The following is a 27,022-nucleotide window of genomic DNA, read 5'->3' as shown; positions in this document are numbered from 1 at the left end:
CTGAGGACCCCTAGTGGTCAAATTATATATCTTTCATTAAATATTTATTGGTGATCCATAATTGTGATTTTTAGGATGCTTACGGATGAAAATAATTTTCATGGCTTACCCCCCCCACCCCTTTTTGTTTGCCATTTGTTTTTTGTTAATTTGCTGATTTTGTTTTCAATAAAGATATAATTTGATTCCATTTTTGGCTGTTTACTCTATGTTCTTTATAAGTTTTTGTTCTTATTTTAGAGTTAGCTACTATATGATTTTGGCCATTTATTGGTTGTTTCCCAAATATCATTGGCCCGGTGACGAGTAACCCTCCTGTAGGCCCCGTGGGGCGCTACACATGCTTTTTGCTCAGCACACATTATTTCTGAACATTCATGGTTTTATTTTTTTGTTTGCCTGTTTCAATATAATGGGTTAACACCAGAAGCTGGTGAGAATTTCATGTCAATACCTCCTTTAGAAATATACTCGCTTAGAAATTTGGTGACGTGTTTAATACTTATTTCACCCACTGTATCACCCACTGTATGCTATTTATGCATGTTGCTATAAGCAATCACTGTTTTCTGTAGAAAGAAAACCTCCCCAAAAATGCTGTAAAAGCATCTACTATATACTGTACCCTATACTTACACACTCATCCGCGCACCTCCAGTATCACAGTTGCATGCTGTACAAGGGTACAGGCTGTTTCCAAGTCCCCAATATCCAGGCTAAATTGTAAAAAAAAAGACAATAGTCACATACACAAATTAGACCAATCACATAAATTAAATAATATGTTTTAGTTTAGATCTAAGTTAATTGTTTTACCTTAAATGTAAGCTTTTTTATTATCAGCAGAGGTTCATTTTTTCAATACTTCAATACGATGCATTGTTGTAGTGGATATATTTTAGAAGTATGATATATTGTACAGATATACTGGACACTTCCTTAAAATGTTTTGGGAAATATAATAAGCAAATAAAGAAAGTTGTTGTTTTCCTACTTAATTTCTTTGGCAGATCTTTGCTTTTTTTGGAATTCGATTTTCTATTTAGGGAATTTTGCAACTACACTGACCCCTAGTGGTTAATATACTTTATAAAGTTTATAACAAAACTTTACTATTCATAAATGGCATGTAGAATTATTTCTATGGAGTACTGTATAAGCCACTTTTACAACTTTTGCAAGTGTTCTTTATTAGGCACATTAAAATACATTTCTAAATATATTTGAAGCATGTATTGTTTTTAATTAACTTAAAATACTATTTTACTTGGAACTACTAATCTAATCAACTATCTGCCTAAATACTATGAGCTGGTCTTGGTGAGGAGATGTGCTGGAGTCTTGTGCTCCTGATTCATGAAGAGGCATGTTCAAGAATCTGGACCATTGCATGAGTGGCATACATCTTTGAATGCACCGTGCTACAAATCCGACTCCAGACCAGGGGCGGAATGATCGCAGTCACAGGGATTGCAACAGCGACCAGACCTGGGAGTAAAGGGGGCCTGCTGGCCCCAGCCCCTGCTTCAGTTGGATGTGCGTCCGAGGCTGAACATACAGCTAAAATGCATATTCGGGTACAGAGACCCATCGGGTCCCTGTACTGCGATACACGCTACCGGTCAAACAGAAGCTGGTAGCTTTCATCTGTGCCCTAGTGATTGAGGGCGGCGCATTGACATGATGTCATATGTTGCAATAGCACTGACACTAATGAAACCTGCCATCCACTGTTCTACACATGAGGACGCTACATGACATGGGAGCCAGGGACAATGAATACAATGTTGTTTTTTGCATTAGACAGAATGGAGACATATTTACCTGGATGGGGCCATATACCAGGAGGGGAACAGTAAATACCAGGAAAAGGACAGTATATACCAGAAGGGGGGCAGTATATACCAGGAGGGGTCCAGCGGGGGGGCAGTATACACCAGAAGAGCCCCAGGAGGGGGACAGTATATACCAAAAGGGCCAGAGGAATGGGATAGTAGATACCAGGAGAGGGACAGTATATACCAGAAGGGCCCCAGGAGGGGTACTGTAGATACCAGGAGGGGCCCAGGATAGGGACATATATGCCAGGATGGTGACATATATACCAGGATGGGGACATTTTTACCAAGATGGGGTAATATATACACCAAGATGTCAGCTACAATGGGAAACATATATTCCAGGATGAGGGACATATTTACAAGGAAGGAGCCCAGGATCGGGGACATTAGAACAGGGTGGGGACCATTACTACATAATAGGGAGGCAACTCGTATGTCTTTATAGGATTTAGAATACTTAATGTATACATACATATACATACAGTACGTCTGACCAACATACGGGGGCGGCCAGGTCCAAATTTTGCACCAGGGACCATCAAATTCCAGTTATGCCCCTGCTCCAGACCCTGCTTGAGTGAGATTTGTGGCATAACGAATGTCACCTCTTGTCATGTATTTGACGAGAAATGGTTCCATACTCCAACTCTACCCACTTTGCTGTAGTGGGGTAAAAAAGGCATGTGAACGCCAAAAGTCACAAAATTTTAGTGTAGCCTTGACTTGTTACAAAATTATGCAACTTTCCAAAACACTGAACGGGCCATATGAATTCATTTAAAAACTATTCAGCTATTCACTGTCTATGCCTTTTTAATATTGTTATTATTTAGATACTTGTATTTTATAGACTATAGTACATTGCTAGATATTTTCTGCTCAAGTAATTTATTTTTATGCTTTAATATTTTAAGATTGTTTATTACATATTTTCTATTTATTTTAAGTATGCTATTTATTGATTGATACTTTATTCATTTCTCATGTAATTTAATTAGTAATCTAAAACAAATTTAAAAAGAGTTACTAATGGAACATGCCATGCCAACCTTGTACTTTTTTGGTGTCTATACCTAGTCATAAAAAAACTAAGTACATTGAATTCTATTGTTTTAAGTATCAGGACACAATAAAAAAAGAAATATCTGATCCTTAGAAGGCCTTAAAATTAGGTAAATCTAATCTCAGATCAACCACAACACATGACAAATTACACCATCTTATTTTTTATTTCTGAGAAACTAGGTCACAATGCAGAACCAATATGTAAAAAAATAAGTACATCCCTACTGCTTCCATTGGAATTTAGAGGGTAAATAGCAGCCAGGAGCTGCTTATCAATTGCCCTTTTTTAATTGTTCATCAACAAGTGTGACAATCTCTATAAAAGCAGAAGTTTTGGTAGTTTGCTGATCTGGAACATTTAGGAATGTGTTACAATATTGCTAAAGAGGAAAGACAAAAGCAATGATCTTCCAGAAACAACTGTTGTTGCCTTTTACTCTGTGAAGCATTATAATGCCATTTGCAATTAGTTCATCATTCTACAGTGACAGCGATTATTTACAAGTGGAAAACATGGGAGTTGACAATCTTTCCAGGAGTGTTTGTCGCACCAAACTCACTTAAAGGTTAGACTGTGGATATAGACTGTGGATGTAGATAAGAAAATAGGAGCTTAAAGATGACCATGCTGCTGTAAAGGATGAAACGTTCCTTAATCCAGGTAAATTCAGTAGGGCAAATCAAAGTGCACCTGCACAGGACTGCAATGTCGGCCTGTGTAAATGACGTAGACGTGTCATCCACATTGGGCTAGGTAGAAGGAGGATGGAGATCGCAGCACAGAGGAGGCGCAGTAGAGAGGAGGTGCCGGACTGGAGAGCAGTGACATCCATTGGACCGGACCGCCCCCTAGGTGAGTATTATAAAAGTGTTTTTTACCTTATACAATGTGGCCTGGGCTCTTATATACAGTATTCTAGAATGCTGTATATAAGAGCTCAGTCTGGTGGCCGCCGCTTATAGTCGCCAAATCTGGTGACAGGATCCCTTTAAGCACATATGCGGCTGATAGATTATTTTGAATAACAGCTTTTTATTTCCAGGGCAAAATAAACATAAAAGAATTATATTATTAATTAGCACCAGTAAAGTGAATTTTCACTTCACATGATTAATATGGAGTTGCGAAATAAAAATATATTGTATTTACAGGGGCAACAGTTGTGAAGTATTAGTACTGTACATGTTCAGTAAATTATCTAGCGGAAATAATGGCAATGTTTTAGGGGTAATACCCAAACTTACTATGCATTCATCACAGTGCCGACCTGTTACAAGACTCTGACATTGACACTGGCCCGTATTAACATCGCAGAATGAGAAGGGCAAGGTCCCAAAATGGTTGCAACCACAGTCTGAAATAGAAAAATACTAACATTGGTATTTTACAGTTTTATGCATTTATTTCCATATTTTTAACATAATATAGTGTTTTATATTTTTCAGCTACATACACAGACATCCGTCAGGATTATTGTCATCCAGTCCAAAGTAGCCAGGTTTACAGTGATCACAGCGGATTCCTTCCACATACTCCTTACATAAGCAGGTCCCAGCAATGATTCCCAGTCTGTGGTTTGTTTTAGCTTCACATAATCCATTACCTTTTGAACCATTTGGGTCACAATCACAAGCTGGAAGAAGAGCGCAGAATAATTGTAAAATATTGTTATTTCTATACAACTTTTATAAAATGCAATTCATCATGAAAAAATTGTCAATATATTTTTTCAAAAAAGGAGAATACAAAATCCAATTCACATCAAATATAATCTTTATTAAAAATGAATGAAAAAAACAAAAAACACCAACATTAATAATAAAAGAGATGTATGCAGAGTATCAATATGAAAATAGGACTAGCAGCATTCTAACAATTGCACATGATCAAATATGTAACCAACCTGTTGTAGCCGGGTGCGAAACGCGCGTCGGGACGTTTAGGACAACAGCACGTGGATACTCCTCCACCCAGGTAATTCACTTCTTATGATCTTATTGGTACTTACCGCGGTGCGCAGCAGAATGGACATGTTCTCTTACTTACATCCATAATACTGCGCCCATGCTGTGCATTGCGGTTAGCACGGTTTAACATCATCACACTGTGTGATTTCCCTTTATACTGGATGGTGGCACGTGATATCCCTGGACCTGTAGGAGTGACAGGCTTGTTTCTCTCATAGCTACGATCCTTGAATATCTGTTCTGCCTTTCTTTTGGGATATGTGCAATTACATGCACTGTATACACTTTTATATTTAATGAAATGGCTTGTACAGATTTTTAGGAGTCCTGATTGAGCTTTAGGCACTTGTCACTTTATATGGTTGGTTACATATTTGATCATGTGCAATTGTTAGAATGCTGCTAGTCCTATTTTCATATTGATACTCTGCATACATCTCTTTTATTATTAATGTTGGTGTTTTTTGTTTTTTTCATTCATTTTTAATAAAGATTATATTTGATGTGAATTGGATTTTGTATTCTCCTTTTTTAAAAAAATATATGTTGACATTTTTTTCATGATGAATTGCATATTGTCTTAGGAGTGTCCTCATATAAGTTGACCATTAAGTTGACAAACTTTTATAAAATCCATTATATTCAAGAGAAAGTTTTGTAGGCATAGAGAGTAGAAGCATAGTGCACGGCTGAGATCCCACAATGAGTATTCGCTGTGTTTTTTTTCATTCCATATTTTCATAAAAAATGTAGTGCTTTACAGCTCCAGCAAAATATTTGGGATTTATATAAACCTCATGCCCACTGTAGTTTTTTACACTGATTGTAGTGTGATTTTGAAAACTACAATATGTCAATTTCTCTTGTGGTAAGTGTTATTTGCGGATTTTACCCATAGTCCTGCAGATGAAAATGCATATTCTGCGTGTTAAAAAACACTCAAAAACACAATAAAAACATGAAAGTAACTTTTAACAGGTAATTGCTTAAAAAGTGCTACAGAAAATCTGCAGCATCAAAAATGCACCAATCACTCATCGTGCAAATTTAGCCTAGAAGGTCCATTATCTTCACATGTCCCTTTTTCACCATTCATGTACACACTGTAATTTCCATATCGGCCATGGAGACCTTTGGCAGTCTAAAAATTGCAGTCTAGTATGCAAAATGTAAATGTGTGAAGCCAGAATAAAGTTTGCCATACAATGTAGATGGTTGTAAACTCATCCTTCAACCAATAGCCATCTCAACCGCCTATCTCATACACAGAAGCACTTGTTCTGCCAAGCAATTTTATCTCTCTATGAGAAAGCCGCCAACAAACATCTCTGCCAAAGGATTATCTTTGGGAGAACAAAGAGATTGGCAGTCCGAAATCAGAAATGCTTGATTGACATCTCCCGCAAAGATCATTTGGCTGGTGCTCCTATACACATTGTAGAGTATTGGCGGAATTCGTCAATATTGGCGGATTTGGCCAACATTAGTCTAATAGGGGCTTAATTTATACTAGTTATTATTTATACTTTTCCTATTCCTATCTTTGTCAGAAAACCATGAGCATATACTTCTTCTTCTATGGAATACCGTGTAATGACAATCTATCAGTTCAGTTCATTGCTTTACAGCATCCATACTAACAAAGTAACAGACTAAATGCAAACAATACAGTAACATAACAATGGAAATACCTTAGCATGAGCATGGCTACTATTACCTGTTGTACATGATTTCATCAAGTCTATAGGAAAAAGGGTTTGAACTTACGGATACAAGTATCAGGATCAGAGATATCTCTGAGAGGGTCCTGGTAGAAATACGGATTACACAGTTCACACTGATTTCCTTTAGTATTGTGCTGGCAGTCCTCACATACACCACCGCTTGCACGATTATTTGCCTGGTATACCAGCATGTCAAAATGACATCTGTCAGAGTGACCATTACAATTGCATTCTAAAAATAGAACAAAAGTTTCTATTACTGTAATTGCTCTAATTAGTAGCAAACAATATATATATATATATATATATATATATATATATATATATATATATATATATATATATATATATATATATATATATATATAATATTACACTTGTTTTAGGGGACATTGAGATATATCATATTTCAAATGTGGCAAATCCTGTATATTGTGTCTAGAAACATGAGTGTTCAAATCCGCATCATGCCCTTTATGTCATGGATTTGTTTGGAAATTTACAGAAAATAGATCTGCAGCAAAATTCACATGACACAAATGCATTTTTTAGCACAGTCACTGTGGAAAGTTTTTGCTACTTAACTTTACACCATTTGTTTTATAGAAACCAAGATCCTTGCTATATCCACCCCAGATAAAGAGTGAGACAAACTGAATCTCCTATATTTTTGTTGAAAATATTACTTTGTTGAAATATATTTCAAACAGCAAAAACAGTGAGGTGTCAAATATTCAATATCCTAGTCTGATAACCCAGTACCCAAGGTAGAATAGCAATTACATTAAAACTATTAAGGCTAAAGTGGTATAACGCCAATACCAGTATGGAATGGCATACTTAGCTGTTGTGTGGATAAGGTATCCCAGCGCCGCAACATTCATTTTGAAGCATGGCTCTACCTTGGGTACAACGCCATCATACTAAGATATAGAATATTTGATACCCCAATAAACCTATTACTACTCCTTGTATCTTCTGTATTAAATGTATGTGAGGTGCAGCATGTTTGTACCATATTAAATAATTCACATCACTTTGTTTGATATTAACATTTGCACTTTGCACTACACTACAATGAATGACACTATGTAAACTCATATAAATGCTGCTCTCTTTAGGCCACTGTTATCAATAGCTGTTTTTTTTATTTTCCTGGATACCGTCTGTTCCCCTTTCTGAGTTATTTTGCTTATAACTGTTTTGATATTTGAAATATATGTCAATAAAGTAATCTTTTTAACAAAAATAAAGGGATTCTGTTTATTTCACTCTTTATCCAGGATGATCTTGGTTTATATTGTAATTTTGGAGTGTGATTTCTGATACTTTAACCCCTTCAGCCCCGGGGCACTTTCCGTTTTTGCGTTTTTGTTTTTTGCTCCCCTTCTTCCGAGAGCCGTAACTTTTTTATTTTTCCGTCAATCTTGCCATATGAGGGCTTGTTTTTTGCGAGACAAGTTGTACTTTTAAATGAAACCATACGTTTTACCATATGGTGTACTGGAAAACAGCAAAAAAATTCCAAATGCGGAAAAATTGCAAAAAAAGTGTGATGGCACAATAGTTTTTGGGATGTTTTATTCACGGTGTTCACTATATGGTAAAACTGATGTGTGGGTATGATGCCTGAGGTCGGTGCGAGTTTGTAGACACCAAACATGTATAGGTTTACTTGTATCTAAGGGGTTAAAAAAATTCACAAATTTGTCCAATAAAAGTGGCGCACATTTCTTTCTTCTTCACAGTTCTTATTTTTTGGGATCTATGGCTCAGTGATGGCTTATTTTTTGCGTCTCGAGCTGACGTTTGTAATGGTACTATTTTTGCACAGATGCTACGTTTTGATTGCCTGTTATTGCATTTTGCGTAAAACTTGCGGCGACCAAAAAACGTAATTTTGGCGTTTGGAATTTTTTTGCCACTACGCCGTTTACCAATCAGATTAATTGATTTTATATTTAGATAGATCGGGCATTCCTGAACGCGGCGATACCAAATATGTTTATATTTATTTATTTTTTAACCCTTTAATTTTCAATGGGGGGAATGGGTGGTGATTTGAACTTTTAGGTTTTTTGTTTTTTATTTTATTTTTTAAAACTTTTTTTTACTTTTTTTCTTATTTTACTAGTCCCCCTAGGGGGCTATAGCGATCAGCAATCCGATCGCTATTATCTATCTGGTGATCACAGCTATACAGCTGTAAACAGCAGATACAGTCACTTTCTTTTTCCCTCTGCTCTTGGCCGAGGGAAAATGAAAGTGAAACTTCATAGCTGCAGGCGTCATCACATGACCCTGTGCTACGATGGCAACCACCGATAGTCACATGATCACGCACTTGACTTCCGGTGGGGGCGGCGGTAAGTAAAAAACATGGCCGCGCGCATTTAGATCTTGCTGCCAGACTTTGGCAGCAAGATTTAAGGGGTTAATGGCCGCGGGTGGAAGCGATTCCACCCGCGGCTAGCAGGCACACATGTCAGCTGTTGAAAACAGCTGATATGTGTGCCGACCGCCGCCGCCTGCCCGCAGCAGGGGGCGGGGCTTAACGGGACTTGCTCCAAGATGGATAGATCCGTCCATGGTCGTGAAGGGGTTAAAGTGGATCTGTAATAAGGAGTAGCATTTTTTTATACTTCTTGCACTTTCAGCTGATGAATATTATGATTATGTCTCATTACATGGTCTTGTAGACCTCAGGACCCATTGCAGACAGTTAGCTATATGATTGTATGACATGGCTACCATTGCTGGAGGAGGGTGGCATAGACGACCAAGCCTACAAACTTGTAATTTGTTATTAGAGCTGATATTTGGCTAATATATGCTACTAGTTTTGTGCATCATACTGTATGATGTTTTATATTAAGTACTGTATGCCATCATTACTTATATAATTTCTGACAATGGGTGAAATATACCAAATATAAAAAAGACAGTATAGGAAAACACAAATGAAGGGAATGGGGGATAAAACCTGACCATGTGGCAGCACAACATAACCATAAATAAGTAGTAAGGTCATAAAAGTATGACAAGCATTTGGCCTGCACTTACTTTTACAGGCATTGTCCTCATAGCCGACTGCAGGGCTCCATGGTGCATCATTATAAAATTCTTTACATTTTTCACAGTTTAGGCCATCTGTATTATGTTGACATATACATTTGCCATGGACCTAGAATCAGTGAAAGCTATATTTCAATGGTATGGGATATACATTTTGTTGGGAATATCAGCTATTACATATTTTGTTGTTTTAAGAAGAATTTTTCATGGATAAGACCCAAATCTATAGAAACACAATTAATTCCCAAGCAGCAAGCCCCATTAATCTGCATTCCATTCATACTAGCTGATTAATAGTGAACTTCGGTACTTTAAAGCTACCATACTTTTATTATAAATTGTATTTAGGATCTTCAAGGAAAAAAAAAAGTATTTATACATATATTTTTAATTACCTGATATCTATTTAAACAAAAGCCGTAGACACCGATTTTTCAAAACATGAAGCAAAATGCAAACAGTATTTATACAAGGTTACTTTTTTACTAGATATAAGATCATGACAGAGCATACAGTATCTTCTTTCCTCTTGGCTTACATTTAACTGTTAAGCCATGATCATATGTTCAGTATTTGGTGAGTTTTTTACGTCAGTATTTGTAAGCCAAAACCAGGCAGCTAAATAGGAAAGGGTTCTTTACAGTTAGAGCAGTCAGACTGTGGAATGCCCTACCATAAAAGGTAGTACGACAGTGGTAATGCAATAAAGTTGAACTAGATGGACCTAGGTCTTTTTTCAACCTATGTAACTATATAACTATATATACCGTGTTTCCCCGAAAATAAGACATCCCCCGAAAATAAGACATCCCAGGAGTTTTCAGGGATGCTTTAATATAAGACAACCCCTGAAAATAAGACATAGCTGCGGTCAATAATGAAGTGTCATGCAGCGGTGAAAGAGTTAGGCTATGTGCGCACGTTGCGTAAAAACATGCAGTTACGCTGCGCTTTGTAGCGCAGCGTAACTGCATGCGTCCTGCGGCCCCTGCACAGTCTATGGAGATTGTGCAGGGGCCGTGCGCACGTGGCGTCTAAGAGCGCAGCGCTTCGGCTACTGCCGAAGCGCTGCGCAAAAAGAAGTGACATGTCACTTCTTTCCTGCGCTTTGCCGGCAGCTCCTGCTCTGTCTATGGCAGGAGCTGCAGGCAGAGCGCATGGAATCGGCGCTCACTACGGACATTTCTGCATCGATCTAAAGCGCACATGTGCTCTTCAGATCGCTGCAGAAATTTCTGCAGGGCTAGTACGCAACGTGCGCACATAGCCTAAAACACACTGCAGGACACTTCATTATAGGCAGCGGGCACCCCCAGAAGAGAGAAGACAGAAGAAAGAAGACTCCCGATCATACTCACCAGACGCCGAAGCAGGTGAGCGCATCAAGATCCTGCAGCGGCGGAACACACACACAGGCACACACATAAGAACAGACACACACATCAGATCACACTCACTCACTCTCAGGCCCCCTTCACACGTCCGTGAAAAACACGCACGTGTGTTACGGGCCGTTTTTCGGGTCCGTGTCCCGTTTTTGTGTCCGTTTTTATGGTCCGTGTGGCACCTGTGTGAATTGCGTATGCTAGCCGTGTTTGTGTGCAGAACGTCCGTGTGTGCGTGTGGAATTAACGTGTATGTGTACGTGTAATGTCCGTGTGTAATGTCCGTGTGTGTGATGCACAATGTCGTTTATAAACGTCGGCTGACAGCAGACAGAGTTGCGCGATGAGAATGAACTCGGGTGAACTTCACCCGACTTCATCCTCATACCGCGGCTCTGTCTGTGTCGAGTACTGATTAGCGGTCACCTGTGAAGGATTCACCGGTGACCGCTAATCCCCCGAGTAACTGAAGTTTCCCCCCCTCTCTCATACTCACCGATCCCCGATCCCCGGAGCTGCACGGCATTCACACTGCTCCGGCGGCTTTTACTATTTTGAAAAAGCCGGCCGCCCATTAAACAATCTCTTTTCCCTGCTTTCCCCGCCCACCGGCGCCTATGATTGGTTGCAGTGAGACACGCCCCCACACTGAGTGACAGGTGTCACACTGCACCCAATCACAGCAGCCGGTGGGCGTGTCTATACTGTGCAGAAAAATAAATAAATAAATAATTAAAAAAAAATGGCGTGCGGTCCCCCCCAATTTTAATGCCAGCCAGATAAAGCCATACGGCTGAAGGCTGGTATTCTCAGGATGGGGAGCTCCACGTTATGGGGAGCCCCCCAGCCTAACAATATCAGTCAGCAGCCGCCCAGAATTGCCGCATACATTAGATGCGACAGTTCTGGGGCTGTACCCGGCTCTTCCCGATTTACCCTGGTGCTTTGGCAAATCGGGGTAATAAGGAGTTATTGGCAGCCCATAGCTGCCAATAAGTCCTAGATTAATCATGTCAGGCGTCTATGAGACACCCTCCATGATTAATCTGTAAATTACAGTAAATAAACACACACACATGAAAAAATCCTTTATTAGAAATAAAAACACACACATATACCCTGGTTCACCACTTTAATCAGCCCCGAAAAAGCCCTCCATGTCCGGCGTTATCCAGGATGATCCAGCGTCGCATCCAGCGCTGCTGCATGGAGGTGACAGGAGCTGCAGCAGACACCGCCGCTCCGGTCACCTCCACGCAGGTAATGAAGACAGCCGCGCGATCAGCTGAGCTGTCACTGAGGTTACCCGCTGTCACTGGATCCAGCGGTGGATGCAGCGGTGGCCGCGGGTAACCTCAGTGACAGCAGCTGATCGCGCGGCTGTCTTCATTTGCTGTGTGGAGGTGACCGGAGCGGCGGTGTCTGCTGCAGCTCCTGTCACCTCCATGCAGCAGCGCTGGATGCGACGCTGGATCATCCTGGATAACGCCGGACATGGAGGGCTTTTTCGGGGCTGATTAAAGTGGTGAACCAGGGTATATGTGTGTGTTTTTATTTCTAATAAAGGATTTTTTCATGTGTGTGTGTTTATTTACTGTAATTTACAGATTAATCATGGAGGGTGTCTCATAGACGCCTGACATGATTAATCTCGGACTTATTGGCAGCTATGGGCTGCCAATAACTCCTTATTACACCGATTTGCCAAAGCACCAGGGTAAATCGAGAAGAGCCGGGTACAGCCCCAGAACTGTCGCATATAATGTATGCGGCAATTCTGGGCGGCTGCTGACTGATATTGTTAGGCTGGGGGGCTCCCCATAACGTGGAGCTCCCCATCCTGAGAATACCAGCCTTCAGCCGTATGGCTTTATCTGGCTGGCATTAAAATTGGGGGGGACCGCACGCCATTTTTTTTTAATTATTTATTTATTTATTTTTCTGCACAGTATAGACACGCCCACCGGCTGCTGTGATTGGGTGCAGTGTGACACCTGTCACTCAGTGTGGGGGCGTGTCTCACTGCAACCAATCATAGGCGCCGGTGGGCGGGGAAAGCAGGGAATAGGAGATTGTTTAATGAGCGGCCGGCTTTTTCAAAATAGTAAAAGCCGCCGCAGCCGTGTGAATGCCGTGCAGCGCTGCGCCGGAGATCGGGGAACGGTAAGTATGAGAGAGGGGGGGAAACTGACCGACAGACTGTGAGAGAGGGACAGACAGACAGAGAGACCGACAGAGAGACAGAGAGACTGACCGACGGACTCAGGGAGATTGAACGACATACACAGAAATAGAAAGAATAGCCGACATCACTAGAAATAAAAACACCAAACGGACACGGACTATAGGTATATGCATACGTGTTTACTAACGTGTGTGCACATACCCATAGACTTTCATTGTGTCCACGTGTGCGTGCTCCGTGCAGATAACGGACATGCATCCGTGCCAAACGCATACACATACGGATCACGGACACGCACACACGGACATAATGAAATAACGGACGTGTGACCACAATCATAGATTAACATTGGTGCACGTTTGGCCGTGTCTCCGGCATATACGGAAACGGACCAAACACGCACGTGTATCACGGACGTGTGAAGGGGGCCTCACACACACCTCACACACATCAAATCGCATCCACACACTCACAACATCCAGTGACATCGCTTGCTTCTCGGCGGCAATACTGTGCGTGCAGTGACCTTCCAGGACCTGCCGGAGGATCACATGGCCGGAAGCATGTGGTATCTCCGGATGTTGTGAGTGTGTGAGCGCGTATGTGCGATATCGTCAGTGTGTGTCTGAGTGTATGCGATCGGATGTGTGCGTGTATGCTGTCTGATGTGTGAGTATGTTCTGATGTGTGAGTGTGTGTGTGTGAGTGTATGCGATCAGATCTGTGAGTGTCGGCAGGAGGCAGAGGAGCACGGCGTACAGCACACCTGCTGGGACCGCCCACCGGAGGGCACAGGGAGAAGTGGGGTGTGAGTGTATGCGATCTGATGTGTGCGTGTATACTGTCTGATGTGTGACTGTGTGTGAACGTAAGCGATCGGATCTGTGAGTGTCGGCAGGAGGCAGAGGAGCACGGCATGCAGCACAGCTGCTGGGATCGTGGGGTGGGTGGGAAGAAGTGGGGTGGGTGGGTGTTTGTGTGTGAGTGAGTGAGTGTGATCTGATGTGTGTGTGTGAGATCTGATGTCAGCCAGACGCAGGGGAGCACAGCTGCAGGGAGATCACAGAGAGAAGTGTGTGTGTGTGTGTGTGTGTGTGTGTGATCTGATGTCGGCCAGACGCAGGGGAGGCGTGCAGCGTACCTGATGGGAGATCACAGAAGGATCTGGGATCCATACAGACGCCCTGGGCTGGTAAGTATGACAATCCTGGGATGGGGGGTCTGCTTTTTGTGGGGGGTAACCTTACCCCCAACCATGTCTCCTCGAGAATAAGACACTCCCTGAAAATAAGACATAGTGCTTTTTTCAGGGCAAAAAAAAATTTAAAACAGTGTCTTATTTTCGGGGAAACAGGGTATATTTAACAGATATAGAAGTGGTGCCTGTTTTTCTATTAGACTTTTCCTCTGCTTGTTCCACTCCTGTTTTTGCCTTATAATGAAGTAAAAAAACTCACCAAATACTTAGTGTGCACATGGCATTAAAATAAATCTGTCACCAGGGTTTTTGCTCCCCATCTGAGAGCAGCATAATGTAGAGACAGAGACCCTGATTCCAGCAATGTGTCTCTTACTGGGCTGTTTGCTGTCATTTTGATAAAATCAATGTTTTGTTTGCTGCAGATCTAGCAGTTATACAGAGTTGATGAATATGCTGGACTACCTGGCAGCACATCAAGTAGTCCTCTAATGATACACTACTGCTGATTAAACAGTGATTTTATCAGAACTACTCTAAAGGTGGTGTCACACACAGCGACGGCGACAACGACGTTGCTGTTAAGTCACCATTTTCTGTGACGCAACAGCGACCTTGTAAGTCACTGTTATGATCGCTGCTTAGCTGTCAAACACAGCAGACGCAGCAGCGATCATAATGACACGCGTCGCTGTGGAAGCGCTGCTACGCTTGGTAACTAAGGTAAATATCGGGTAACCAAGTTCTTGGTTACCCGATATTTACATTAGTTACCAGCGCACGCCGCTTAGCACTGGCTCCCTGCACTTGTAGCCACAGTACACATCGGGTTAATTACCCGATGTGTACTCCGGCTACATGTGCAGGGAGCAGGGAGCAAGCACTGGCAGCGTGAGAGCACACCGCTTAGCGCTGGCTCCCTGCACTCCTAGCCACAGTACACATCGGGTTAATAAGCAAACCTTTGCTTATTTCCCGATGTGTACTCTGGCTGTGTGCAGGGAGCAGGGAGCCAGCAGCACAGGCAGCGTGAGAGGCGGACGTTGTAACTAAAGTAAATATCGGGTAACCAAGGAAAGAGCTTCTTGGTTACCCGATGTTTACCTTGGTTACAGCTTACCGCAGCTGCCAGAAGCCGTCTCCCTGCTCCCTGCTTGCTTCAGTTCGTCGCTCTCTCGCTGTCACACACAGCGATGTGTGCGTCACAGCGGGAGAGCAATGAGCAAAAAATGAAGCAGGACATTCAGCAACGAGCGGTGACCTCACAGCAGGGGCCGGGTCGTTGCTGGATGTCACACACAGCGACAGCGATGGTACGTCACTGCTACGTCACAGAAAATGGTGACGTAACAGCGACGTCGTTGTCGCTATGTGTGAAGCCAGCTTAAGCAGCCGAGTAAGTGACACATCGCTGGAATCAGGATCTCTGCCTCTATGTTTCCCTGCTCTCAGATTAGGTAGCAAAAACCTGGTGACAGATTCCCTTTAAATTAAATCTGTCTGAAAGGGCAGAAACCCTGATTTTGGTGATGTGTCACTTACTGGACTGCTTGCTGCAGTTTTTATAAAATCACTCTTTTACCTGCTGAAAATTAACCAGTTCTCTCAAGGCTGAGATCAGCAAAAAAAAACCACTCACACCACAGCTTTCTGTGCACAATGTAAATAGGCAGAAAGCTGCCAATCAGTGGTGGAGGGGGGGTTATACAGAGCTCATGAATGTTGAGGACTACATGGCAGCAGGTGTACTAGTAGAAAACTACATCAAGATGTCTAATAAATAATATAGTACTTTGCTGGAATCTGGGAATCTGTCTCCACAGTATACTGCGACAAAAATCTAGTGACAGATTATTTTTAAGAACATTTTATTGCATACTTTGTTGTCAACATAAGACTGTATATTTGTAATATGATGACAGATCACACGCACAGAGGTGAAGCCACGCTTACCATTCCAGGTTCATTGAAAACATCTCCTCTCATGGAGTCCATTGGGAGGCATTGACTGGCATGACCATTGCAAAAGCAGTTTCCTCTTACAATCATTTCATAAATAGCATAGTAATATTTTTCCTGCTGTTCAGTTTGCCATCCATTGCCTAATGTATCTCCAAAGGTGTGAAGCTTTGTAAAATTAATTCTTAAATTTGTTATGGTAATTATATCTTAAAAAAAAGAATAACAAGTAATGTCAACATGAAAAACGCAAGAATTCTAATCATAATGCAGAAGATATAAATTGAGATATTCCTTAAAGGGGTGGTTCACCCATATTTTTTATTGTCTAGATCGATATTATGTTGAGAAACAATGTTTCTCTCAAATACCTTGTGTTGTCAATAGTGCCTGTGAGAGACGCTATTGCAGACCGCTGTTCCCCGTCCAGTGACGTACCCGTCCAATGCTGCCTCGTCACATCCGTGCAGCCGGCTGCATTCTGAGCCCATCTGCTCCCTGCTCCTCCTCCCTCCTCCCTCACAGCACGTCTCTTGCTTGCAGCGTTCTGCGAGGAGGGAGGAGGGAGGAGGGAGGGGGAGCAGGAGACGCGCCGTGCTGTGCTAGGAGGGAGGAGGGAGGGGGGAGCAGGAGACGCGCCATGCTGTGCTAGGAGGGAGGAGGGAGGGGGGAGCAGGAGACGCGCCATGCTGTGCTAGGAGGGAGGAGGGAGGGGGGAGCAGGAGACGCGCCGTGCTGTGCTAGGAGGGAGGAGGGAGGGGGGAGCAGGAGACGTGCCGTGCTAGGAGGGAGGAGGAGGGGAGAGCAAATGGGCTGTGACAGCAGTGAAACACCGCTCACAGCTCAGAGTCTGGAAGACTGTAGCCGGCTGCACGGATGTGACGTGGCAGCATTTGACGGGTACGTCACTGGACTGGGAACAGCGGTCTGCAATAGCGCCTCTCACAGGCACTATTGACAACACAAGGTATTTGAGAGAAACATTGTTTCTCAATATAATATCAATCTAGACAATAAAAAATATGGGTGAACCACCCCTTTAAGAGTATATTCGTATATCATTACAATATGTGTGATTCGGACTGTACTAACAGCTGTTGCTAGTCTACATTACAGACATTAATACACCTTCATTAAGAAATTGTGCCATACAGAGTCCATGTAATAATTGGCATAAAATGCCCAAGTGCTCCAAAAATGTTGTTTAAAGGGAATCTGTCAGTGTCATCAACCCTTCTAAGTCATCTGTATGGGATTGTGCAGTAGGTCATGGAAAGTTGAATAAATTAATACCTAGATATTTGTGATCCAATGTCTTATTTCAGAGAAATTTACATTTTTCTTAATATGTACGCGAGGCTGCTGATAAATCTTTGGCTTTACCCAGAAAAAAATGAGATAGGATGATGAAACTTTACATTTATTCCACATACTCTCCACTGATGTTAACACACTTCTTACATCGGTATTCCAAGTTCTGTAACCATAGCAAAAAGAAGGATTTTGGTTATGCCTCAAACTAGGCATCCGTAGCAGCAATGGCATCAGAAATGGTGTGAAATTTGGTACCCTTGAGGTGTTTCTTCAGGTTTGGAAACAGATGACAGTCTGAGGGAGCTAGATCTGGTGAATAAGGTGGGTGGTCAACCAGCTGGAAGCCCTGCTCTGCCAGTTTTGCCATGGTCGCTTGTACAGTGTGAGCGGAGGCGTTGCCGTGCAGGACCAAAATTCCTTTGGACACCTTGCTGCTCCTTTTGGCCTTCAGAGAGGCCATCAATTGGTCCAAAAGTTCAATGTAATACCTTGCATTGATGGTGGAACCTTTTTGAAGGTAGTCCACTACCAGCACACCCTCTTTATCCCAGAACACAAACACCATCACCTTAGTGGCTGATTTTTGCACCCTGAACTTCATTAGACAAGGAGAACGACTGTGCCTGCACTGTTGACTGCTCCTTGTTTTCATGGTCATACAAATAAATCCAGGTCTCATCCATAGTGGTCAGTTGATCCAGAAAGTTATCAGTCCGGAAACGCTGACAAATGGACTGAGAAGTTTTCACTCACATGCTTCTCTGATCTGTTGTGAAACATTTGGGGACCCATTTTGCAGACAGCTTCCTCGTGTCTAAATGTTCATGGATAATGACACAAACACGTTCACGGGAAATCCCCATGCTGTCTGCTGTTGCTTTAGCTGAAATTCGGCGATTTTCCAGTACGAGGTTGTGCACAGCATCGACGATTTCCAGAACAATAATCACTCTCGGACGTCCAGGACGTTCCTCATCATTGGTGCTGAAGTGGCCCGTTTTAAATTTGGAAACCCAGTTCTTAACTGTGGAATATGAAGGGTATTGATTCCCCAATGTCTGTGACATATCACCATAAATATCTTTTGCGGACTTTCCTTGTAGAAACAAGAATTTTATCACTCCTCTGCTCTCAGTTGCTGTGAAAATCACATTAGACTCTTCCATTTTGTTTTCCCGTGTGCGAAGAACACTGTTGCCATAGGCAACAAACTCAACATTTTGAAAACATATTAGACACATAAGGCTTTAAAGTGATGTAAGAATTTGTTACCATGGAAACAAAAAAAGATAAGAAAGCCAAAGACTTATCAGCAGCCCCTCGTATAATATGCATAATAAGTATATGTATAACAATATGTATAATATGTAAATACAATCTACCAAAACAGATCTACCTGAGAATTTGTCTCCATAGCTTATTTTAAATGAAAGGGGACATTGCCAGTGTGAGACATGTAATGACCAACACTTTCCTATCCTGATCTCACTGCAGGGCTGTGTTTGATTACAACTAACACAGTACAGCAGAGCAAAGCTCTCTGTCATTGCAAACACTTTTACAGCTGCAACTCTCCTCTTCTTTGTCCCTTCAGTTACAGAGCTGTGCCTGACTACAACTATTGTGGCGCCCCAGGACCTGGTCGCCACAACAGCATTGCCCTCCCAAAGGGTTAATGCTGAGCCTGGAGGTAATTGGGAGATCTATTGGCCAGTAAGTTAACACTCAACACAATTCTCCCTCCGGCCAGCAGAGGGAGCTCTGAACCTGGAACTTCAGGGAGGATTCCTTAAGTCTGGCTGAAGGGAGGAAGTAGTGGTTAGTCTGGAGACAGGAGTGAAAGAGTGCAGACGCAGGGTAGTGCTGCCTTGTGAAACTGGGGCCTAGAGCTTGGATAGCTTGGCCCAGTGAAGCAAGGGGAGCAGAGAGGCACAGCAGAGACTCGGACATCGGAGTCTGTGGTTGCCAGGGCATAAAATCCATCCCTGGTAGCTGAATCCGGAGGGCAGGAGAGCTGTAAGCCCCCTGTCCCAGAAGCAATCTGAAGGTACAACTGCATCCCAAGGGTCTGGTGTGGGCTCCAGCAGAGAAGCACCAGAGAGGGCCTGCGCAGTCTACCACACAGAAAAGGGGACGAACAACAAGTCCCAGCAGCAAGAGGGCAATTGCAAACCTAAAGTGCAGTGTCCTAAAACAGCAGAGAAAGATTAAGGAGTAGGCCTCATACTCAACTGGCCAAAGATCACCCCAGGCACTTCCAGGCCGGCCGGGCCATCTTTACCATCTGTGACGGTCTCCCTGGACTAAGTTTCTGCCGAGTAAAAGAGGAGAAGGTAAAGAGACTACTGTTTGTGCCTGTTTCTTTCATTGCTTGTCGGCCCTGCACCGTGTTAGTCACACAGCACCATAGACTTCCACAAGCACCAACTGTGCCCCGGGCATTGCTCCACCTGTGGGGAGCAGTACCACCATTGCTGCTATAACATCATCCCGGTGGCCTCACACAGCAGCGGCGGCTTAATAGCCGCATACCACAGGTGGCGTCACGAATACAAACTTAAAGTCATCCGCCACATATTCAACTGACACCCACCAGGGCCACGGAGCCGGGCCCAGCCACCACTGACTACCACCGGACTAGTCCGGCCCGGCACCGGGTGTCCCATAGCCCTGGGGTGGGCGAGTCAACTTTTGGCGTCACGAACAGGATTTCGTGCCCGGTCACACCGGGTACTGTGCGCCTGCAGGAATTGTGCTTAAAAGACTGTGTACTGTCTGTAAACCGCCGCCGCCATTAGCCTCGCCGAGCGCAGGAAGAAGGGGGGCGTGCCTGAAAAAGAGCGCGAAGGGAGCGCGCCATCAGAGCAGAGCGCTGTTAACCCCGCGCGACCCAGAAGGAAATTTGAAAAGTGAACGGAGCCTGGTAAGGTTCACTAAGGGGGAGGAAGATGTCCGACTCAGAGGGAGAGCAGGTGGCTGCCATCGCCCAAGGCGCCGCAGCACCGGCCGAAGCAGTCCCAGTCGCCGTCGCCCCGGCCCCCACTGTAGCGCCGGTAATGCCGATCACCATGCCGTACATACCGGGAGCAGAATGGCTGCCGCAGTACTCCGGGGAGTCCCATACCTTGAGTGACTTCAGAGAAAGCCTGCACAGCTTATTCCGGGTGTATCCGCTGACTGAGAGCCAGAAGGTGGGCATAGTAATGGGACAGCTAGCCGGCGCAGCCCAGCGTGAAGCGAAGTCCTGGCCTGATACAGATAAAGGGACAGCAGCCCAGATACTGGCCAAGCTAAAGAGTACTTTTGACACCCGCACCGCAGCAGAGATAAAGATGAGATTCTTTGGGTGCAAGCAGCGGGCCACAGACAGCATAAGGGACTATGCCTTAAACTTGCAGGAGGCCCTGAAAGCAGTTAAACAGGTGGATCCAGAGAGTGTACGTGAAGAAGACAAACTCCTAACTGAGCAGTTCATAGAGGGGCTCCTGTCAGATGCCCACAGGACCCAGCTGCGTATCCTGGTCCTGCAGAACCCTGCTCTGGACTTTGCCAAGTTTAAGGACCAGGCCATCAGGGTACTGAGAGAATCTACACCGAATGACCCAGTACCCCTCCGGCCTCTTGCTATCACGTACCCCGGGGTGGTGCCTGCAACACGAGCCACTGCAGGGGCTGAGGCGCAGTCCCTGGATAAGGACCCCACTGCAGAGCTCAGACAGCAGTTCCAGGAGCTGACCAAGACTGTGGCTGCCCTTGCCAAGACCGTGCAGTCTCTACAAATGACCCCCTCGCCTGCAAAAATCGAGTTGGCCTCCAGCCCAGAGGACGTCCCATGGATGCGACAGAGGAGGATTCCGCCGACCCGAGGCAGAGACACAGACCGGTATGATTCAACAGGACAACCGATCTGCCGCCACTGCAACCAGGTGGGCCACATTGCACGACGCTGTCCTTTAAATGGGCTGAGCCTGGGGCCAGGAGCCAACCCCCAGGTGTAAGGAAGCCCGGCTCAAACCCCAGCCGCAGCAAGTATGTGGGAGGACGACCGGTCCTTCCCATTGTGCTGGATGGGATCCCTTTGAATGCCCTCCTGGATACGGGGTCCCAGGTAACAACCATCCCCCACAAACTGTACAAAAGATATTGGGCGGATTCAGACATTGACCATGGCCCAGATGATGATTTAACAATTGTGGCCAGTAATGGTCAGCCCTTACCTCAAATTGGGTACAAAGAAGTAACCATTAAAGTGGGGCGGGTGGAATTGCCATGTCAGGGGATGATAATTGTAGATATTGATCGCAAAGAATCTGACCCACTGCTAACCATTGGTACAAATGTGATAGAAAATTGTATTGCCGAAGTGATAATTTTGTTGCAACAGGCGTCTGAAACTGCCAGCTCCGGGCAGCAGCGTGCCCTACAGAGGGAAATCAGAGCCCTGATGAGGAGGCAGCAGGTAGAGCTGGCCGGAGGAGAAATTGGCAGTGTGAGGGTAAGTGACCCCCTCCCCATTGTAATACCCCCAAGAAGTGAAATGTTGATATGGTGTCGGGCAGCAATAGGCCTCAAGGGTCAGGATTACCATGCCTTGGTAGAACCGGTGTATTCAGACAGTAGGCCTGGAGTCCTGATAGCCAGAGGGGTAGCGGACGTCCGCAAGGGGAGAGTGCCCGTCCGTGTCTTGAATTGTGGGGAGGAGGAGGCCAAATTTCCCCGGTACGCCACTGTAGCAAAATTGTACACTGTCAGCAACAATACCATTAAAGCAGTGGAACCCTTGATCCCGTCCGACCAGGCGGAAGACAATGGCTCCAAGGGGCAGCCGGAAGACTGGTGCCAAAAATTACATGTAGGCACCGACTCCACCCCCTCGCACCAAAAGCATGGGGTTTACCGGGTGGTACAGGAGTACGAGCGGGTCTTCAGCAAACACCCCCTAGATTTTGGGCAGGTGAAAGGGGTTAAACATCAAATCCCCACGGGTGATCATCATCCCATTAAAGAGAGATACCGCCCTGTACCCCCCGCACAGTATCAGTGTGCCAAGGAAATGTTACGGGAAATGAAGGAGGCTGGGGTTATCAGAGATAGTTGTAGCCCCTGGGCAGCTCCACTAGTGCTCGTAAAGAAAAAAGATGGTACGATGAGAATGTGTGTAGATTACAGGCAAATTAACCGCATTACACATAAAGATGCTTATCCACTGCCCAGAATAGAGGAGTCACTAACAGCCTTAAAGTCAGCTAACTATTTCTCCACCTTGGATCTCACCAGTGGGTATTGGCAGGTTCCCGTGGCAGAGGCGGACAAGGAGAAGACTGCATTCACGACACCAATGGGCCTCTGTGAGTTCAATTGTATGCCATTCGGGCTCTGCAACGCCCCAGGGACATTCCAAAGGTTGATGGAGTGCTGCTTGGGCCACCACAACTTTGAAACCGTGCTGTTGTACCTGGATGACGTCATAGTCTACTCCAAGACTTATGAGGACCACCTGAAGCACTTAGCAGAAGTGTTTGAGTCCTTGTCGAAATATGGCCTGAAGATCAAGCCGTCCAAATGTCACCTCTTGAAGCCAAAGGTACAGTACCTGGGTCATGTGGTCAGCGCAGAAGGTGTGGCACCTGATCCGGAGAAAGTCACTGTAATCAAGGACTGGCCAAGACCCACCACAGTGAAGGAGGTGCGGCAGTTCCTTGGACTGGTGGGCTACTACCGAAGGTTCATTGATGGTTTCACCAAGATAGCAGCGCCCCTTCAAGATCTCCTGGTGGGCCAGCCAAAGCAGGCTAAGAAGCAGAGCCCTCCATTTGAATGGAGCAGCCAACTGGAAACATCCTTTGTCCGGCTGAAAGGGGCTCTCACGGGAGAAGAAATTCTGGCCTACCCTGACTACAGCCAACCGTTTATACTGTATACAGACGCCAGCAACGTGGGACTGGGAGCAGTTCTGTCCCAGGTACAGGGAGGCAGAGAGAGGGTGATAGCGTACGCCAGTAGGAAGCTTCGGCCCACAGAAAGGAATCCAGAAAACTACAGTTCCTTCAAGCTGGAGTTCCTCGCTATTGTTTGGGCAGTGACTGAACGCTTCAAGCACTATCTGGCATCGGCCAAGTTCACCATCTTCACGGACAACAATCCGTTGACACACCTGGCAACAGCCAAGTTAGGTGCGATGGAACAGCGATGGATGGCCCGGCTGTCTAACTTTGACTTTACCATCAAGTATCGGGCTGGCAAGAAGAATGTAATACTACTGTATGTTCTGAGGATTTCGATTGCGTTAGGGCAATGACAACAGAGACGAGTTCTTGGTACAAGATGTTATATAATATGTCACCACGGTAGATACACAACGGGAATAAACACAGTAAAACAACACACAAAACGGAGCGAAGGGGATTCCCGGGGCCACGCACCGGACTCCCCCAGGGAGACCACCAGAGCGAACCCCTGTACAGGGACTGTCCGGCAATCAACCCCGGAAGGCCTAAATGTGCGGCAGCCGGTACACAAGGGGCAAGTGGTATAGTCCAGGAGTGTCCGTACGGGATGATTGTCCAGAGTGGTTACGAACCGGGCAGAGTGCTGATCAAAGACGGCAGACGGAGTCCGGGCACAGCTTGAAGAAAACCGGGTATGGTCCAGAGTCGGTCGGTAGAGTTTCAGGAGAATCCAAGGCAATCAGGAAGTAGAAACAGCAAAGCAGGAGCACACAGCAAGCAGTATACTCAGGCACTGGACTGGGCTGAGAGGCGGCCTTTTAAGCAGCTGGACAGGAAGTAGGGCAACAGAACCTTAAACTCCATGTTAACTGAGGGCAAGCTCATTCAAAAGAGAACTGGAAAACCTGGAAACCTGACATTACTCCCCCCCCCAGAGACGGCCTCAGGACGGATCAGGGCCCGGCTTGTCCGGGAACCGTCGATGAAACTGAGCGATCTTCCGGGGTGCCCGAATGTTACCCACCGGTTCCCAGGAATCGTCCTCGGGGGCGTACCCCTGCCAACGTACCAGATATTGAAGCCGACGACGATGGAGCCGGGAGTCAATAATGTCCTCAACCACGAACTGCTCCTCGCCGTCGACCATCACAGGCGGAGGAGGAGGCACAACACGACCACGAAACGTATTAGGGGAGACAGGTTTGAGGAGAGACACATGAAAGACCGGGTGTACCTTTAGATGGTATGCAGAAGACAAACAGACATCAATCTGGAGTGCCGTACAAAAGCCCTTCCAGAACCTAGACGTGAACTGCACGCCCCGGTCAGAGATGATCTCGTCTGGTACCCCATGCAATCGGAATACGTTCTGGATAACCAAATCCACTGTCTCTGCGGCTGAGGGAAGACCGGTACACGGAATGAAGTGAGCAGCTTTAGTCAATCGATCCACCACCACTAAGATGGTATTGTGCCCGCCTGAGACTGGCAACTCCACAATAAAATCCATGGAGATAGACCCCCAAGGGCGAGATGGCACGGGTAACGGTTGGAGGAGTCCCGTAGGAGCCACACGAGGGACCTTGCACCGGGCACAAACCACGCATGAGTGGACATAGTCCTTTACATCCTTTAGACAGGTAGGCCACCAGAAAAAACGGCTCAGAAATTCCTGCGTCTTCTGTACCCCCCTATGACCAGCCAACACGGAGTCATGGACCAACTTGAGAACCCGAAGTCTTACGGCCTCCGGGACATAAATGCGTCGCTCTCTCAACCACACACCATTCCGAAGAACAAGAGTTACATCATTCGGGGGGGCAGCAAGAAATACGTCACCATCATAGGCCAGCTTGATGTCCTTCCACAAGTCCTGGTCCTGGATTACTCCAACGAAATTGGCATCCGATAACACGGTCTGAGACGGGGTTCCAGGCACGGAGTCCACGGCGTGGATTCGGGACAAGGCATCAGCTTTCCCATTACGTGAACCTGGACGGTATGTAACGACAAAATTGAATTGGTTAAGAAATAGGCTCCAACGGGCTTGCCGTGGAGACAGGCACCTGGCAGACTTAAGAAATTCCAGATTACGATGATCTGTGAGTACTATCACTTGCTGCGCGGCTCCCTGTAAGTGGTGTCTCCATTCCTTGAAAGCGGAAATAATCGCTAACAATTCCTTGTCCGCAATGTCATAGTTCCTTTCTGCAGGGGACAACCGGCGGGAAAAGAAAGCACACGGATGTAAGAGACTCTTGTCCCCAGTCCTTTGAGAAAGGATGGCACCTAATGCGTAGTCGGAAGCGTCGACTTCCACGATAAAGGGAAGTGCGGGATTCGGATGTACCAATATAGGCGCTGAGGTAAAACAAACCTTGAGACGATGGAAGGCTTCCTGGGCCTGGGCGGACCACACAAACTTCTGTCCTTTCTTGGTTAACAGAGTGATGGGACGAACGATTTCTGAAAAATTACGGATAAAACGTCGGTAAAAGTTGGCAAAACCGACAAAGCGTTGTACCTCTTTGACGTTACCCGGTTCCGGCCAGTCCAGAATTGCTTGTATCTTGCCAGACTCCATGTTCAGTCCCTGAGGAGAGATGACATACCCTAAGAATTGTATCTGTGAGCAATGGAATTCGCATTTCTCCAGTTTAATGTACAGGTGATTTTCCCTCAGCCGGGTAAGTACGGTCTTGACGTGCTCCTGGTGTTCCTGTAAGGAATCAGAAAAGATTAGGATATCGTCCAGATAAATCACCATGAATTGGTCCATGATATCCCTAAAAATATCGTTAACTAGATGTTGGAAAGCCGCGGGAGCGTTACAAAGTCCAAAAGGCATCACTAGGTACTCAAAATGTCCATACCGACATCGGAACGCGGTCTTCCACTCGTCTCCGGGACGTATGCGAAGTAGATTATATGCCCCACGGAGATCCAATTTGGTGAATATTTTTGCCTGTTGGACCCTCTCCAATAGCTCAGGAATCAACGGTAACGGATACCGGTTCCGGATGGTTATTTTATTCAGTTCCCGGTAGTCAATACAGGGTCTCAGAGTCCCCTCTTTCTTTTTCACGAAAAAGATGGGTGCCCCTGCTGGTGAGGTAGACGGGCGAATAAATCCCTTGGCTAGGCTCTCATCAATGTATTCTTTTAGTGCTTCTAGCTCAGGTGCCGCCAACGGGTAGACATGGCCAAACGGAATCTCCGCCCCTGGAAGTAAGTCTATGGGGCAATCATACGGTCTATGCGGGGGAAGCCGATCGGCTTTTCTTTTGTCGCATATGTCAGCAAAGTCATCATAAACCGGGGGTAGAACAGGTACCTGTACAGTGCCCTCCGCATTCGGTG

At 45.1% G+C, this 27,022-nt stretch overlaps 1 protein-coding gene across 1 annotated transcript in view; it reads right to left on the bottom strand.

Moving 5' to 3' along the window:
• Positions 1–27,022, bottom strand: part of LAMB4 (laminin subunit beta 4) — a 225,831-nt gene that overhangs the window by 156,658 nt on the left and 42,151 nt on the right. The window contains exons 7-12 of the mRNA XM_075343475.1: positions 16,395–16,609; positions 9,662–9,782; positions 6,642–6,830; positions 4,361–4,540; positions 4,152–4,261; positions 637–716 (exon numbers count right to left, since the gene is read on the bottom strand). Of these exons, the coding sequence (XP_075199590.1) occupies positions 637–716; positions 4,152–4,261; positions 4,361–4,540; positions 6,642–6,830; positions 9,662–9,782; positions 16,395–16,609 (895 nt within the window). The remainder of the gene's footprint in view (positions 1–636; positions 717–4,151; positions 4,262–4,360; positions 4,541–6,641; positions 6,831–9,661; positions 9,783–16,394; positions 16,610–27,022) is intronic.

This window comes from Anomaloglossus baeobatrachus, chromosome 4 (genome assembly GCF_048569485.1).
Source record: "Anomaloglossus baeobatrachus isolate aAnoBae1 chromosome 4, aAnoBae1.hap1, whole genome shotgun sequence".
Classification (NCBI taxonomy): domain Eukaryota; kingdom Metazoa; phylum Chordata; class Amphibia; order Anura; family Aromobatidae; genus Anomaloglossus; species Anomaloglossus baeobatrachus.
Note: the sequence above shows the minus strand (reverse complement) of the source record. Positions and strands in the feature narration are given on the sequence as shown.